Genomic DNA, 17,616 nt, shown 5'->3' on the forward strand with positions numbered 1-17,616 from the left:
GATAATCCTGCCTTCCACCCAACCCAGAAAGCTCTCAGCAAGCATGTAAATAACTCTGTATAACTTTAATTGGCTCCGTTTATAAGCTTCTTCTTGTATCTTTTTTCCCTCTAGGTATTTTTTTTTTCTATGTGTTTATCCTGTCTCCATTAATTTGTAAACTCCCAGAGGGCAAGGCTTGAACATAGGTTGGTGTTAGCATAAAGTGAATGAACAGTTAGAGCTGAATGGCAGACAGGACAAACCTTTTTGATTACTTTTCTGTTAAAAAGAGAGAGAGAGATAAGGAAAGAATGAATCCCAAACCATCCTTTGTTACTGCTTTGTTTGTGATGGTCTGAGACTGCTAATCTAATGTGAAAATATATCCAGTTTCTGCTAGTGTCCACTTAACTAAGATAAAATCAACAGTTACAACCTTTCCATAATGTGAGGGGGAGGGTGCGGGCATATTCTGATTTATAAAAATAGGCACGAAAGGCATGTTATTATGGAGATTCTTCTCTTCAGAGGTATATCCTTGTGGCTTCAAGGCTACAGGTTCATCTCAGAAGGGAAATACTATTTACTTTCAAAACAGATCTAAAAAGCAAACAAAGCCTCCGAAACCATACAATGCCACCTTGTTCTAAGTTTGTGCTAAGAGGGGAGGGGAAATGAATCTGATTTAGAAGGCCTGTGTGTGTGTGTGTGTCTAACAGATGATACCACATGGTCCAGCTCTCCAGGATCTCTGGATTGGTGGATTGTTCATTTCGGTCCAGGTAACAAAGGACAGCCCGGGGCAAATGGTTCTTTCTCACTGCGGGGGATGGGGGGGGGGGGAAAGAAGTGGAAATCCTTTACCGTGACCACCTGCTTCCCTCTCTTCAAACCAGCACGTAAAGTGCCAAATATCTGTATATCATTCTCGGCCCAGAGCCCACGGTATAAACCAACATAGGCGGAGCACCAGATAACATCAAAGCCCCAGGCAGGGGCCAGAAAAGGGGGGGGGGCAGAGCAGCCGAGGGAATGAAGCGCCTCCCCCTAGCATTTCCTCTCACGCCCACTTCCAACCTAGGAGGCTTTTGGTTTCTGCTTTTGTTGTTTTTAAAATTAAAAGTTAAAGCCAGGAAGCTTTGGATCAGACTTTTGCGTTGCAGTTCGGGTAAGTTTTCTCTCGGTTCTTTTGTCTGGCGTCTGGCTCGGCGGCAACCTGGGCGTGGGGGCAGAGTTGGCAGAGCGAGCTGGGGAAGGTTTTGTCGCCGAGGTCGCCCCGAGGAGGAGGGGATTCGGCCGGTGGCCGGGAAAGCCCGGCGCGCGCGGAGGGCGGAGGGCGGAGGGGAGGGACGGGCGGCGGCGTGACCCGGCGGCCGGCAGGGAGGAACCTCCGGGATCTCCGCGTGGCGGCGGCGCTGCCGGGCCGCGCGCAGGGCGGAGGGCCGGGGCCGCGGGGCCGCGCCAGGGGGGAGCCCGAGCGGGGCCGGGCCGGGCGGCCGCGTGGGAACCGGGGCTAGGGACACGCGGACGGCGCTGGCGGCTCGGAGCCCGGTGGTCGCGCCGGGACGGCCGGGCCCCGCCACGAAGCCCCAGGGTGGGCTAGTGTTTTCCCCAAACTTCTGAGCAACGAAAATGTGTACCGAGCCCTGCCATGACACTGCCCTTACTTGAACGCTGCGCCCCGAGGGGGGCTCCAAAGCGTTCACAGGGCCGATAAGGATGCAGCTAGAGCGAAAAAGGGCCCTGGGAACCCCCTTCTTCTCCCCACCCCCCAGTATGGTCACCTCCCCCATTGTTAACAGAATTTTTGACAGTTCAAACTGCTGTTCACCATTCACATTTATCTTATGGTTTAATATATATATATCTTCCCCCACATTCCGATAGCATTTGAGAAACTGTATTTAATTTGCCACAAAACAAGTCGAAACTAGCTACTTTACCGGTTAGCTGGATTTCCTTGCGTTCTCATAAATAGGAAGTTAGACCTGCAGGCAGAATTAAGGAAAAGAAATTGCGTTTAGGAAATTCGAAACTAGGAAATAGGAAACTGTTCCGTGCTGCATATATTTCAAATGAAAGTTTAATATTGATTTGCCACTCAAGAAAGTTACGTTGTGAGTCGTCTACTTAAGAAAAAAACTCTAACAAGCTGAAATGGCAAAATTATCTATTATAACTCCAAATTGCATGCTTAATCTGTTAGAAAGCTCACAACAATGCCGAATCCCATATAAACATTGTGTTCACAGTGTGCATTTGCTCTGTTCATCAACCACTGGGGTAAAGATATATTCATTCAGATAGCATTTTGATTTAGCAAGTGACACCAGGCAGACTTAATCATTATCAAACTACCTTAATCTTTATCCTCCAACAGATTAGATATACTTGAACATTTAAATGAGTGTTTACTGTTTTTCAAAAGCCCAGTTGGGAAGTTATGTTACATACTTTTTGTGATTGCAATCCATTAAATAATATTTACTTTTACAAAAGCCAGATAATTACATCACATTGAAAATTTAAAGATTGCATTATTTCATTGACAGGTTGAAAGTAAAGTATATGATAAACAACATCATTTCAAATTTAGGCAGTTCTTGGGTGATCTTTGCTCTTATGACCAAAGTTAGTTTTTAATAGGTATATTCCCCCCACCCCTTTTCCTGACTTTTCTTTTGGTTACAAGCTCTCCTTTATTGAGTATTACATTTTTAATCATTCCCATTTTGGTGCATTAAGCTTTTCTTAGCTCAGTGAGCTAGAGGTAGGATTTTCTCAGGGTAATTTTCAGGGTCAACCGTAGCAGGAAAAGCCTAGATGTCTTTATGGAAGCCCCAGGGAACAAAACAATTCAAGTTTGCACAGATGGCCCGCGTAGTGGGTGTACGGTCGTTTAGCATTTTTATTCCTTAAAAGGGGAAAGCAGTTTGGTTTAATCTGAGAAATTCTTCTGCATCAAATTTTTTGTTTTGCTTTATTCCTCCCAAGTTCAACGTGACTCCTTAAACCAGTCACTTTTGCCTGCTTCTTTAGGTGTACATGTGTGAATTTCTGAGCCCCCGATTTCTAACATTCTTTAGTAGTTCTAACCCTAAAACCTTCGTTACCCTAGTCCAGCCCCTTCTGATTTATTTCCATAGATCACCACTCCTTGCTTCCTCTACTGCTTTCTAGCAGCAAGGGTCAAACTCTGGTTTATGATAATTACTCCTTCTTCCCCCTTTCTCTTCTCGGCGCCCTAGGAGCCAGGTCCGCTGCCCAGCCCCGCACCTCCTTTTCCGACCCCAAAGACCCCTCCCCTCCCTGCCCCAAGCTGTCAGGCGGACAGGCAAGGGTTAACGCGCTCGCAGCCCTGGCTCTGGGAATCACCAGCGGGCTTTGGAGCGGCCTCTGGAATAACCTTGGCTTCCCTCAGTCTTTTAATAGAACATCCGCCACCAAGAAGTGGTTTCAGTTCAGGGTTAATAATATGTCCCCTTCCACCCTCCAAACCAACACCCCGCCCCCCTCCCAGGTTTTTTTTTTAAGTTGTTTTTCAAAGTTAATGAGTTTCAAGTTTCACAATGACTTTCCCCTTCCCTCAACGCGTTGCTGAGGAAACCCCCTTGGGGTCCCCCCCCGTCGCCCTCCCTTCTCCTTTACCCTCCCCCATTCGGCCCGGGCGGGGGGCGGGACTGGGAGACCCCATGACGTCACCGGCCCGGCCCACATCCTGCTTTAGAAAGTAAAGAGACGGTAAAGAGAAACTACCGCCCCGCCCGTCCCCGCCCCTCTTCCCGGACCAACCGCCCCCAACTGCGCGACCCGGCCAGGCCTTCCCCGGGCCGCGTGACCGGGTGGGCCCGCCCCTCCGCCCCCGCCGGGCGCCAGTCCCCGAGCCGGCGCGACCCCGGGCTCCCGCCCCTCGCGTCCCTAACCCCGCCCCTCCCCCCCTCGGGCCGCGCCACCGCCTCCTCCCGCCCCCCCACTCTTGTCCCTGCGGCGGCCGGGCGGGGCGGAGCCGCGGGGCGGGTAGCGGAGGGGGAGGCGCGGCCCGGGGTCCGCCCCGCGGGGGACACCCGGGGCTCCGGGCTCCACGCGAGCCCCGACCGGGGCACCCAACCCGTCCCCACCCTGAGCCGCGGTGCCGGCCGCGCCTGTCCACTTGGGCCTCCGAGCCGGCGGCGGCGAACCCCCCCCGCCCCTCCCCCGCCGAGCCCCCGCTGGGGGACGCCCCCTCCCCCGCCCGCGCGGCGCAGCTCGCGGCCTCCCCGCCTCCCGCCCCCGGGGATCCCCTGCCGCCCCGCCCACCCGCGGGAAAGCCTCGGACCTTCGCCCTCCCTCCCCCGCGCCGCTCGGCCAGCGCTCCTCCCGTCGCCCCTAAAGACGCTAAACGTGCCCTACTCTGCCCCGGGGAGAGGTAAAGCCCGCGCCTGCCCTCCGCGCCCCGGGCCCCACTGTCCCGGGGGCCGCTCGCCCCGCCTCGCCGCCCGGCCCCCCGCCGCCCCCTCCCCGGCGGCGGCGGTCATGCCGCGGCCCGGGGCGCCGGCGAGCGCGGCCGCCTCCCCCGCCCGGCGCCTGCGGCCCCCGCCCGCGCGCCCCGCACTTCCCCCCCGCCCCCCGGCCGGCTCCCCTGTTTAATATTTCAGCGCTGGGTGGTGTGAGTGCCAGTCGCCGGCCTCTTGTGTGGCTGCTACTGGGGCGGCGGCGGCGGCGGCGGGGAGGGGGACGGAGCCTGGGGGCCGGGAGCAGCAGCGGGAGGAGGCTATGTTTGTGTTTGGGGTTGTCAAGTGAAGGAGGGATCCCGGGCGCCGCCGCCGCCGCCGCCGCCACCACCGCGCGGGGGTCGCGGAGATTCCGAGCTGCGGCCGCCGCCATCAGCAGCGCAGCTCCTGGGCCGGCTGCAGCGGCAGCGGCTCCGCCGGGCGTCCTGGCAGCAGGTTCGGCGCGGGCTCCGCGGCGGGGGCGCTGCAGCTGGGAGGGCGGCAGGGGGGAGGGTACCGGGGAGGGGGGCAGGACCAGTTCCCCCTCCGCGGGCGGGGGGCGTGCGGGCGCGTGTGTGTGTGTGTGTGCGTGTGTGTGCAACCGCCGACCTTGCAGAGGGGATGGCTGCGTGCGGGAGACACTTGCCACTTCTGGGCGCCCTCGCCGCGCGCGAGCGGCCCGAGCTGCGGTCTTGCGAGGCGAGCAGGTACGGAGGGACCCAGCCTCCCCACCCGCGTTCCAGCCGCAGACGCATTTTGCAAGAGGGTGGGGGGTGAGGGAGACCAGGCCTCGGCTTCCCAACCTCCCGGCTTTGTGGCTTTCTTTTCCTTTCGTTCTTTGCTCTAAGTGCCTGTTTACTCCCAGCCACCTGGGTAGTTTCTTTCCGGGTTGGGAGTACGCGCCTGCAGCAGTTGAGAAGCGGGCGGTGGGTTTGGGCGCGGGTCGGCTCCGGCTCGCCTTGGGGTCGGGCTGGGGAAGGAGTTGCTGCTGGAGAGGGGAGGGGGCGGTGGCGGAGCCGGCGGCGAGGAGGAGTCTCAGGGCTGCCGCGCTCGCCTCATCCCGTCCTCCTCCTCCTCCTCATGCTCTCCGCATCCACTCCGGGCTCCTTCCTGAGCTGGCACTTCCATTCCCCCTCCTCCTGGCATGCGAAGCGCTTTGTTCAGTGCAGCGTTGCAGAGGGGTTTTCCCAGGCTCCGCCCTCCACATTCATTCATGTTTTTTCTCCTTGCAACTGTCTTTACGCTTTTTGATCGTGTCATGTTTTTGCTCCATGTAGTATTTATTTTTTTCCTGTAAAGGAATGGTTTATTACTCGTCCTAGTCGCTCTAGTGCCGCTGTCTTTGCATGTACTCACTTCCCCCCACAAGGATTTAAACATGGGATGGACAGCTAGGGGCAGTGGGTAGGCAGGGAGCGGGGTAGCAGGGAGCTGTTACTGATTGGGAATTTGCGTATTTTATATTTATGCTCTCGATACGGGATCACGTGATTATATTACATTCGGAGTTTACGCTTTAAAAACTTCCAAATATCGTGACCATTTAAAAGCTTTAAGTTTAACAAGGAATGTAGTTAAGCAGTCATACAATTTATTTGGCCCTAATGTCTCCGAATTCTCTATTGAATCAAGCTTCGTGAATCGGAGGGTGGATGTCTTTCATGCAGGGAGTTGAGGAACCATGTCTTATAGATCACTTAGCATGGTCCTAGATAAAGTATATAGTATTTGGCCATCGTATTTCTTATTCTTCTCTGTGCAGTTAAAAAAATTGCAAATAATTTTGTGCAGTGCCCACATATAGCCTTATTAGGGGTAAAATACTGAAGTACTAATTGTAACCTTTACTTTTGTTTCTTCTTTGTTATAATGAAATCATAAATTTCTAAAACCTTATACAGGAATATCAGATCTAGCCTTTCCCATATAGGCTTTCTTAAGGAGAATTAATATTTGAGTAGTTTTGTGTGCCAGGCAGTGGACATCCACATTGTTTAGTTTAGACCTTACAACAGCCCTGTGAGGTGGATAATATTTCCTAGTTTCACACTTGGGAAATCTGATCTTCAGAGAGGTTAAGTACCTTAACCAGGCCACACAGTAAGGGGATAGAGCCTGGCTTTGTATCCAGTACAGTTTGACACCAAAATATATAGTCATGACTTGGGCTCTACAGCCTCTTGACCCTATTCCATGGAATACTTATTATCTCTGTTGAGGAAGTGAGCACTGAGACTGAGTCATGTGTGCCACATTGTTTAGATGCTGACCATGGGCAGGTTAGTCAACCTCTCCCCAACTCATCTTCTTATCTGGAAAGTAGGTAAATGATAGCTATCTAACCAGTTATTATTAAGACCGAATTAGGTAATGTGTAGAAAGTACAGAGGCACCCTGCAGGGGCTCAGTAAGTATTCTCTTGTTTCTTCTACAGTACTGGGTATGACAAGTTTTAAACAAAGCATTGCTACCCATTGTTGTGCTTTGCTTAGTGGTGAAACATAATTTCCCCCTTAATATCATCAGCTTTATTCCAGGAAATCAGAACTAAAGTTTTAGCTCTAGGATCTGTGACGATCTTATGGAAGAGGAGACAGGTGGCTGATTTGGGAAGAGGGATGATCAGGTTTTGAATTACTATTGTTTTGGCATATTGCATTTCCGGTCATTGTGTTTAGGATGTATAAGTCAGGACAGACCAGGTGATGCTGCAGTAACAAAACAATTCCCAACCCTCAGCCACTTAAAACAACAAAGGTCTCTTTCTTGTTTACGCTGGGTCATCATGGTAGGTTAGCAAGAGCACAGCTCTGTGTTGCAACACTCATTGTCTGGAAGAGTGCCTGTCCCACTGCAAAGGGAACAGAGAGCGCCGGAGGATTTTGCTTTGCTAACTAAATGGTATAGTCTGGAAACGGTGCATGCCTCCTCCACTCATAGGTCATTAGCCAGAACTAGTCACACATTGTAGCTAAACACAGAGAAGCATAAAGTACAGTCCTGGCACAAGCCTAGAAGAAAATACTAGAAAAATTGGGGAGCAGTTCCAATAGCAACCACATATATTAACTGAATTAATTCAGTAAAATAAGATGAATGAGACATGGTCCTTGTTCCCAAAGAGCTTGATGAACCAGGAGCCACATTACATGTAGCACAGCCCTTTTATAGTCTCATGCTATACTTTAATTGTATCCTGTGATATCACTGTAAAACACCATGGAGTGAATCTTTTCACTCTTCTTTGATAAAAGTACAGTGATTTTTTTGTTTTCTTAGTGAGAAAGCCCAGAGAGTAGCAAAATGAGATATCCTACAGTTAATTAAAAGTTAGTAAGTAAGTTTTTGCAAGTGTCTCTGGCTTGGTTATCTTCCATTGGGTTTAGGTGAGTGCTGGACTCTAACCATGACTTTTGAAGTGTATTTTTCCTTTGAAGGTAATAAAGTGTGATTTTTTTTTTCTTTTTTAGCACATGAATTAATTGATGGATGTTGAGTTTAATGGAGCTACCTTTTCGTGACCTGCTCTTCCTACAGTTTCTAAGAAGAAAAAGGGGCCCCTGAATCAAAGAAGATGCCTCGAACTAAACAGATTCATCCCAGAAATCTAAGAGGTAAGGATCTGCATGAAACAGAAATAAGGTTTACGGGAAATCCTACAGTAAAGTACTTCTTGGGTAACAGGAATGGCAGCTTGCTGAATGTTGACCCTGGTCTGCAGGGAGCCCGCGGAGGGCTCCGTTTTCCTTGTTCACTTCCAGTCTTCTGCATAATTCCCGTCTCTCAGAAAATGTTTCATAAATATTTGTTGAATGAATGAATCGCATTTGACAAAATTATAGCGCCTTCCCAACCATTATTGTGAGTGTGAAAGTGAGAGATTTACTTTCTCTTAACAGAGACAGCTTTTGCCTGGAGGAATCTGAAATGAGTAGCTGGATGTTCTTTACCAATATGATTTTTTAACCCCTCCCCCATACTACTTTTGAGATTTATTTCTGTACGACTGCATATGTTAGATTATCAAGAAGTGAAGAGAGTTGTAGTTGACATTAACTCAGGCCATTATTTGCAGAACTCGGGGCAACATGACCTGTTTTTCATAAGGAAGCAATCAGTCAAAATTACACATGCTATGTACATTTCATGCAAAGATGGAAAATGCGTGTTGCTCCTTTACGGTGAAGAGAGATTTTAATTTTAGGAGAGTAAGCTTATTTTAGTTAATTGTTTTGAAAGATGTATGTTATTCTAATGTGTTGTATCAACTGGGAGGAACAATTATCTTTCATATTCCATTTTAGTAGATAAGGGTATAGGAGTGTGAAACAAGGAACCGTTACAGCAAATATAAACCCCAACAGGGTTGAAATAGCTTATGACGTATTTACTATTACAGAAAAAAATTTTCAGGCACCTGCAAGGTAAAAAAAAATAAAGATCAAACAGATTAATTGGGAGATGTTCCTTTGTGAAATAAGTTTGACCAGTCACTGTGGGATGATCATTGGAAACATGGTCAATTTTGTGACCTCCTTGAATCTGGAATGGTGTGTTTCCTATTTGGAAGAGTACTGGAACGCTCTACTGGCCTAGGTGGCTGCCTCGGACCAAGTTCAAATTGATGATGATGATAGGTGGCTGCCTCGGACCAAGTTCAAATTGATGGTACCAGTGTTCAATGAGGTGAGGATTTAGATAGAGAACGTGAAGTCTTGTGTGCTGAAGTCTGATTTTCCTGAGTCCTACAGATAATTTTAGGAGTTGACCATGTATTTGTCTGTCTTTCTCACTAGAACTTGAGCTCCCACAAGTAGTTACTTTCTCTTATTTACTCTTAGAGGCAAAGCCTTCACACTCGAGGTACCAGCTGAGGTTGACATCTAGAGTCCTGGGCCCCGCTTCTCTAATTCATCTGTCTAAAGAGGGTACACCAAGGTAGACTTGGGCTGGTAGTCGCCTTAGCCCAGCACAGGTCCTGGTGGCTAATAGGAGCCCAGATATTTGTTGAAATGAGTATGTGATGGATCTTAAAGTATTGTTCATTAGGTGATAAATAGTAAACATTTTTCATATTTAAAACGTATACAGGTGTACCTTGGAGGTATAGTGGGTTCTATTCCCGAACACTGCCATAAACCAAATATCATGATAGAGTGAATCAAATGAATTTTTGGGTTTCTCAGTTAATATAAAGGTTATGTTTACACTCTGCTGTGGACTCTGAAGTGTGCGATCGCATTGTTTTTTAAAATGTACATACTTGAATTAAAAAATACTTCCTGCTGGAAAAATGCTAGTCATCATCTGGGCTTTCAGCAGGTTGTAATCACTGATCACAGGTCATCGTAGCAAATACAACAACGAAAAAGCTTGAAGAATTGTGAGAATTACCAAAATGTGACACAGAGACATGAAGTGAGCAAGTGCTGTTGGACCTGCTAAACCCAGGGTTGCCAGAAACAACTCCAATTTGTAAAAGACAGCGTCTGTAGAGCGCAACAAAACAGGGCACAATAAACAAGGTGTGCTTGTACTTTGTAATATTCTAGATCACACGGCCATCCAGAGAAATGCAGATGTTAGGCCACAGACTATCTTCCTTTCTGTACCTAATGTACAACCCACTGGGTAGTGGTTGAACTGTTCCTGTTGCACTGTTTGAGGAGGCAGGGATAAAATGATCCTCAAGCCCAGACCATGAAAGAGCATGGGGTTGAGGAGGGGAGGAGGGTACACATGCGCCTTTGCCCGTGTCGTAAGGGAGGAACGGGGTATGGACCTTCCTCAGAGGCGGGACCTCATACTATGTCCTGATCGTGGTTGGGGGGCAGTTTGGTGTTGGGCGGCATGGGAAGGGAAGAGAAGCAAAGGTACCATCTGAAGTGGGTTCTTAGGGCCGAGAAATTATGCACAAAACTGATAAGACAGGGTGAGTGCGTGTCATCCTGGGGTAGGAGCTTATGAAGTGACATGGGAAGTCCAAGCCAGTTGGAGTTCTTCATTACCAGAGCGTACACTGTTCTGTTCGGGGGGAGGAAGAGGTAGGAGACTGGGGTGAGACAATTAGAAATCAGGTCCTGGGGGCCCACCAAATCGGAGTCTAAATTTAATATGCAGAGCTGAAACTTTGAATAGGAAAGCTGGCTTCTTTTCCGAAATTCAGATGTTTTTAAAGTTTTCTAAAAGAATTTGAAGGAAGTTCTGTTCTGGCCCCTCATTGGGAGTTTCAGAGCTGCTTCACTAAGGCAGTGATGACTCAGACACTGAAGAGTAGATCAGAGTAGATTACCACAAGACAAACTGCAGAAGCCACCTCCTCAGTGGGACCTGCAGACTGGGGTCCAGGGGTGGGGTGGGGGTGGGGTGCAGATGGACTGGGGGCTTGGGCAGCTCTTTGTAGGCGAGGCCGTGAATCTGAGCCAGTGAGCTTACTCAGCAGAGAGGGATGAGGGTGAGGCTGTTCTTGCCCGGGAAACCCCAGTAAACAGAGGCACAAAGGCAAGAAAGTGCTAAAGGTGTAATACTTCTAGAATTTCCACTTCTCTTCTAAAAATGTATTTGAGGACTGTATCTCGGCACAGATTGGCAGATAAAGTAAGAAGATACGTTCTGAATTGCAATTCCTGTTATTCCTGAAGAAACTGATTTTGCTGGTTAAAAAAAAAAAAAAAAAGTAAGTAAGTAAACATTAGCTAGTAAAATGAATTGTTTAGCATTTAGTTTGTGTCTCACTGTGACCGTTGAAATACCATGTTTTTTCGCCTTACCTGTCACCCGCTGCTTTGACTTACAGAAGACCTGACACATAAGTTAGCTATGAAGTGGGGAGAGAGGATCAGAAGACCAGAAAGCCAGTCACAGCCCACCTTGCTCTGGCAAGCACGTTGCTCGAACTACTTTAAGTGCATTGCTTCTTTCTAGGTGTCTGTCAAAAACAGTCTGTGAAATACTTGTCTTGTGTTTGGTCTTTAAGTCAGTAATAAAAGATATATACTTAAAACTCAGATTATATGTTCATTATGTTTTCATGGCAGTTTTAACTCTTAAAATATAAGTTTTCTTTGATTTATTCTTTTCTTCAGCTGGTGCTGGTGTAGTCCTAAGGCTATGCAAAGCCGTAGGGTAATTCTATTCTAACTTTCTGGAATGTAAGTAAGTTTTATTTTGGGGAAAATACGTATACACTCATGTGTGTATTCATGTATTAAAATATCATACAGGTCATATATGACTATACAAGATTTGTATGGGTTTAAACGAGGCCCGCACACAAGGCTCCTGTAGGTGGTGGAATTTACAGTTCTTTGCTGTTACAGGTTCTTTAGAGAAAAGTATGAGAACAGATATGTTAAGGGTAAGATATGGATTTGGGACAAAACTGAGACAGAGTTAGAACGATGGGAATCTGTACAGATTGTAGGAGTGGGGTTTGTTGAATTCTAGTGTCTACCCTTGGCCCGATAAGCCAGATAGAACCTTTGTCTTTGGTGCTTGTCTGCATGAAGCAGATGGGGAGAGTTTAGCACTGACCTAGCCTTTTTTTTTTTTTTTTTTAAGATTTTATTTATTTATTTTAGAGAGAGCTAGAGAGTTGGGGGAGGAGCAGAGGGAGAGTGGCAAGCAGACTCCACGTGGAGCACAGAGCCGGACGCAGGACCCCGAGATCATGACCTGAGCTGAAATCAAGAGTTGGACGCTTAACCGACTGAGCTACCCAGGAGCCCCTCCTGACTGACTTATCCTTGGTGAGGGTGAATGAGAATTTTTGAAGAGCTTGAGGGAAACACTTGGTGTTCAAAAGCAAGAAAGCAAGGCTTTTTATCTTGTGGTAGGTTCCCTGGAGTGGGGCTCGTGGCCACTCTGTAGCCGACTCTGGAGCTGGGGCTCCCATGTGTGGTCTTGATGAATGTCCCAGCCAGGCAGGTTCCCCTTCACCAGCATTCATTCATTTCTGATCAGCCATCTCCCCCGCCTTCCCTGGCCTTTGCTTGGACTCCGGTAATCCTGATACAGGAAACAGGGACTTGCTGGGGTTCCATGTCAGTCCTCTTAAGAGAAAGGGCGGTTTTTCTCTTATGCCGGTCATCGTTGTGAATGTGTTTTCAAAACTTTGGGGAAGAAAGAACATTTTTTAAGTTGAGTTTGGGCTTAAGAGTTTCAAAGACTGATGTATTTAAAGTACAAGATTGGAAGTCAGTGTAGAAAATACCAAGTGTTAACCTTTTGCAAAACGGTGAATTTTTTTTTAACCTTTAGCAAAACATATTTGGGGAATTTCGGTGTGGCTGTTTTTCATTTTTATTGGTTGAGTGTGTTCGGCTCTGAACACACTGCTTTATTATAACGTGAGAAGTAAAGGGTGAGGTCCACACGTGGGGTCTCTGGCTGCCCATCATCGTGGAAGGTGAAGTCCAAGGTCCTGAGTATGGCTCGGACACAATTGGGCCTTCTCGTTCTCCTGTGTATCTGGTGAATAATCTGACATTTCAAGAGCTCAGCATCTAGACCCATTTTAGTGCTTGTTCTTCTTTCTGGGAAGTATTTCTTTCCCCTTCTCATTTCCACTCTGTTTTCTTATTCTGCGCAGGAGTTGTCTTTGCCGAAGCAGATTTCTCTTCATTTTTGAGCCCCTCCCCATCTCCTACCTTCTCCCCTGCCGCTGTGCCCCCCAGCGTACATGGTGGACCTCCACTCCCTCTGTCTCCAGGTTCCTTCCCGGGCTTCTAATACTGCGTTGTTGTCATTCTGTAGATCTTCCTAGCCGGGTATGACTTGAATGTCATATGAGCGTGTTTTAGTCACCCATCCGTGTTCAACAAAAACGTATTTGCATTAGCTATTTAGCAAACAAGACAGTTAAAGACGATTCGTGCTCTCCAAATGTGTATACACTTCTGAACCTTGATGCGCAAATGCTTCTTGTGATATTTGATGGCCTCTGATTAAAAAAACCTGTTACAATGTGAAATTTTCATCGCCTGAACCAAGTTGTTATTTATTAACTTTTGTTTTACATTCGTTTTTGTTCTGGGAGTCCTCAAGTTTATCTCTTTGGTACATTTAATTAACGTAATGGGTAAAGTGTCTGGCCTCAGGTTATCACCGGCTAGCTATGTGGCCTTGGGCAAGCAGCAAGTGTCAGTTCCTCCTCTGCAAAGCAGGGAGAGTGTGTGAAGATTAGGTAACACCGCAACATTTAGCACGATGCCTGACACCAGGTGAACACTCAGCATCACTTTCTCTAAAAAACTGGTTTGTGCCGAACTCTTGGGTTGCATGTGCTTTGCAAACAGAGGCCACCCAGGAGGGGTGTGATGTTGCTCCAATGTGCGCGGCGTGAGTCAGCCATACGTCTTACGGTCCTGGTGGTCCACGGCTGGGGATGGGGATGTGGAAGAGAGCCATCGCTGTAGGAAAGAGTTTGGGAAGTACAGTTATCACCCAGAGTGCTGCCTCCTCAGTCCGTGCCTCAGCACAGATTCAAACCTTACCTTGTGTTTTGAATCTAGTTCTCGGGAAACTGATTGTCAAGTCTTCCGCTCTGTTGTAATGGAACTGCTTTTAGAAGCCTTCCACGTTCACAATCTCCTAGGATGGAGGTGAGGCACCGTAACCCACACTTGGTTTATGTTCTAAGACGGCACCGCTCTCCGTCCCCTGTGCCCCCGTCTCGTGTGGGACCTTGGAAACCCAGTGGGTTTTCAGGAATAATCTGATGAATGTGAATATTTTAATTTGCTAGCAGTGTGGGGACCCACTCCAGTGACTTCTCGTATCAGTCACCTGTCATGAAGAAAATCTCGTGCTTTCTTGTTATGTGGGGATGGTCGTATTGGGCTTGTAAGTAGATTAAGTTTAATTTTGATGATTTTTATTTGTTTAATTCTTACTTTTGTGTATTTTTTTAAGCTTTTATTTGAGAGAGAGAGAGAGAGTGAGCAAGAGAGAAGGAGCAGGGGAGGGACAGAGGAAGAGGAAGAAGCCGACTCCCCACTGAGCAGGGTGCCCGACCTGGGACTTGATCCTGCAACTGCGGGTTCACTGCCTGAGCCAAAGGCAGATGCTTAATCTTAAGCCACCCGGGGGCCCCTAATTTTGATGATTTTTAGATGGAATTCCAGGTGTTCATGCACATTGATTTTCACGTTTGAATGTTAAGTCAGCAGTTCTATGTAGACAGCCTTAAGATTTGAGAAGTCAGAAGTCTTGTAGGGTAAACAACCCATGGCTTAGAAACAATTTTTTTTGGTAGATGATTGCAGCTAGGAAGGAAATACGTAAATAGCTTAAGTCACAGTTACGTTTTTGATGATAAAGGTAAGAAAGGTATTGAAGCTATTAGCAGCTGTCATTTAAGCGGCTGTTAGTTTGTCCAACTGGGATAAAAGTAGGAGAGTAGATTTCATAAAGCAAGCCTCCCATTTGTTTTCAGATCATTATTTTTCAGCTCATATTGAGAGCATATTTGCTGCTTTCGGAATGCTTATTAACATTAACCAAATGCTTTTTTCTATTTAAAAGCAAATAAAAAGTGTAATAATATAATTAATCAGAGTAATGGTTTTATTTTAGAACATCTTTGCACAAAATATGTTCTGATGAGCTATAATTTTATCTTATCATAGAATTGGAAAATACATAATATATATAAAATCTCCTATTATATCCATACACGTATTTTGAGTGCCACATTTAGAATCTGCACCCCAAATAAATTTGAACATGTCTGGGACAAAGTTGGTTCTTGTGTTATCTGAAAAAATACTTTATGAATAAATCAAATGCCTTATCTTTTCATTCCTATATTTGTTATTTTAAAACATATTAACAGAACTCTTTTGCATATTAATAATGTGCCAAAATTACAAATAGTGCTCAGGTATTCTTAGAAAGCCCTTGATATTTATAATGTTGTCAGCCACCAAACACTGCACGGCAAAACCTTGTAACCAATTAGTGTCCTTTCTTCTCAGTACTCAAGTCTTTCTTCAGAAGGAAGTCCTTGTTGACTATTAGGCTTTTATTTTGGGGCTTTTATTTGGGGTAGCATTGCATTAATTTGGACTTTTTAAAAAATAAATTTAAATAATCTTTACACCCAGCATAGGTCTCAAACTTAAAGCCCTGAGATGCTGCTCTATCAACTGAGCCAGCCAGGCAGGACTCTTTTTTTTTAAAGATTGTATCTTAATTTGAGAAAGAATTGGCAGGGCAGGGACGGGGGTTGGCAGGGAGGGTCAGAAGGAAAGGGACAAGTAAACTCCCCACTGAGCAGGGAGCCCAATGCAGGGCTTAAGCCCAGGACCCCGGGATCATGACCTGAGCCGAAGCCAGACGCTTGACTGACCAAATCACCCAGGCACCCCCAGTCATGACTTTTTAAAATAAACTTAAAATATAAGGTTCTTAGAAATTTTCTAGGATGAATTTTGTTCTAGAAAATATTCTAGGGCTGTGCTGCCATGTTAAAGTACTTTAAAAAAAAATACAGTGATCATTAACTAGTTGGCTGTTAAGTAAGTAACTAGAAGAGCCATCCTTTAAGTGTGAAGTGGACCCGTAGTAAGTAGTCCAAGAGTTATTCCTGCCTAATTGATGCCAAGCTGGATTTTTATGGTACTTGGGTATTTATGTGCATTGATATTTCTGTGTGCCTGTGTGGTTAGAGCCTGAATTTACTCAAACATCCTTATTGCTTTGCATTTGGTAGTGTGGTTATATGTGCTTATTTCCCAATTCTTTAAAAGAGGGCGCCTGGGTGACTCAGTGGGTTAAGCCTCTGCCTTCGGCTCAGGTCATGATCTCGGGCGGGGAGCCTGCTTCCCCCTCTCTCTCTGCCTGCTTCTCTGCCTGCTTGTGATAGCCCTCTCTCTATGTCAAATAAATAAAATCTTTAAAAAAAAAATTCGCTGGGGAAGAAAAGGACCATCAGCATGTAATTGCTTACTATTGCAGTATTCAAATAGAAATTAAGCATGCAACTGGGGCCATGTTTGATAGTTTAAAAAGAGGTAAAAATGAGCTGGTCTGATACAGAGCACAGGGACCTGGGACGTGGTATTGACCGGTGCCAGGTGTGTGTCCGGGAGTTCTCTGTCTTGCTGGCTTCGCATACGCCTCTCCAGGAGGATCCTGCAAATTCTACAGCTGGGAAGGACAGCCCTTGGAAGACAGTGCATCTTCCTCATTTTCCAGTTGAGAAAATTGGCCAGAGAAGTGTAAGTGAATCAATTTGAGCAGCTTGTTTGTATCTTATTGGAGAGATTTGTGGAGGGGTGTTTGGAACTTTTTTCTTTTAAATCATACTGCTTCCTCCAGTTATGTTTCATTGTGGGCTAGTGGCAAGAGGGATGTTGTGTTTTATCATTTTTAGGCTAAAAAGAGCTCATCTGTCCACAGGTCTGTGTGCTAGGCTCCATTCAGCGTGCTTTCCATGTCTGTGTTCATGTAATCCTTCCAGCTGAGTGAGACAGGGCTGTTGCCTCCGTGATGTAGACATGGGGAGGCAGCACAGAGAAGTTGCTGGCTGTCCAGGGCCCCACAGCCAGGAGTCTCCAATACCTTTCCTCTTCTTGACTGTCATGCTTCTACTGGCCCGTGTCGATAGCAGAGTTCTGTGGTTAGTCCAAGCTGACAGATGCTCTCCATCCCAGTTACAAAATAAAGTTGTCTAGCACTGCAGGTAGAGCCGAGGTCACTCAGAAGATCAGAACTTGAAGGACTTTTCTTTTCCCCCTTTATGTCTAATTGGCTAAATTCATTTCCGAGCTGTGGATGTCTGTATTACTCCAAGCTGGATTTGCTGTTTACAAACAGAAATTTCCAAGCTCTTCGAGAGAGAGAATGGGTATCCGTCAAGGATGTTTGCTTACTTATTTACTTAGTAACATGGAGTTGGAAGTAGAGATATCTTGCTTGAAATGGAAAATGGCAGTGTTTATTTTTTATAATTAATTTTTTATTTTAAGGATTTATCTTTGAAATGTAGTTGACATACAATGTTATATTACTTTCAGGTGCTCAACATAGCGATTTGACAGTTCTAGACATAGCTGTGTTCAGCCTTGATAAGTGTAGTCCCCGTCTGTCACCAGACGACGTTACTACGGTATTGTTGCCCATATTTTCTATGCTATACTTTCCATCTCTGTGACTTCTTTTT

At 46.7% G+C, this 17,616-nt stretch overlaps 1 protein-coding gene across 5 annotated transcripts in view; it reads left to right on the top strand.

The window, feature by feature from the left end:
- The first annotated feature begins 987 nt into the window (after positions 1-987).
- The window catches only part of HIVEP1 (HIVEP zinc finger 1), a 142,387-nt gene continuing 125,758 nt past the window's right edge, over positions 988-17,616 (top strand). For 2 of the 5 annotated variants that reach the window (XM_082730186.1, XM_082730190.1), the window contains exons 1-2: positions 988-1,150; positions 7,922-8,065. In XM_082730186.1, the coding sequence (XP_082586312.1) occupies positions 8,026-8,065 (40 nt within the window). In that variant the 5' untranslated portion in view covers positions 988-1,150; positions 7,922-8,025. Of the gene's footprint in view, positions 1,151-3,989; positions 4,388-4,491; positions 4,908-4,980; positions 5,159-7,921; positions 8,066-17,616 lie in introns of those variants that run through there. The other 3 variants (XM_082730187.1, XM_082730188.1, XM_082730189.1) reach the window with 3 other exon arrangements.

Source organism: Mustela nivalis (assembly GCF_964662115.1).
Source record: "Mustela nivalis genome assembly, chromosome: 5".
Lineage (NCBI taxonomy): Eukaryota > Metazoa > Chordata > Mammalia > Carnivora > Mustelidae > Mustela > Mustela nivalis.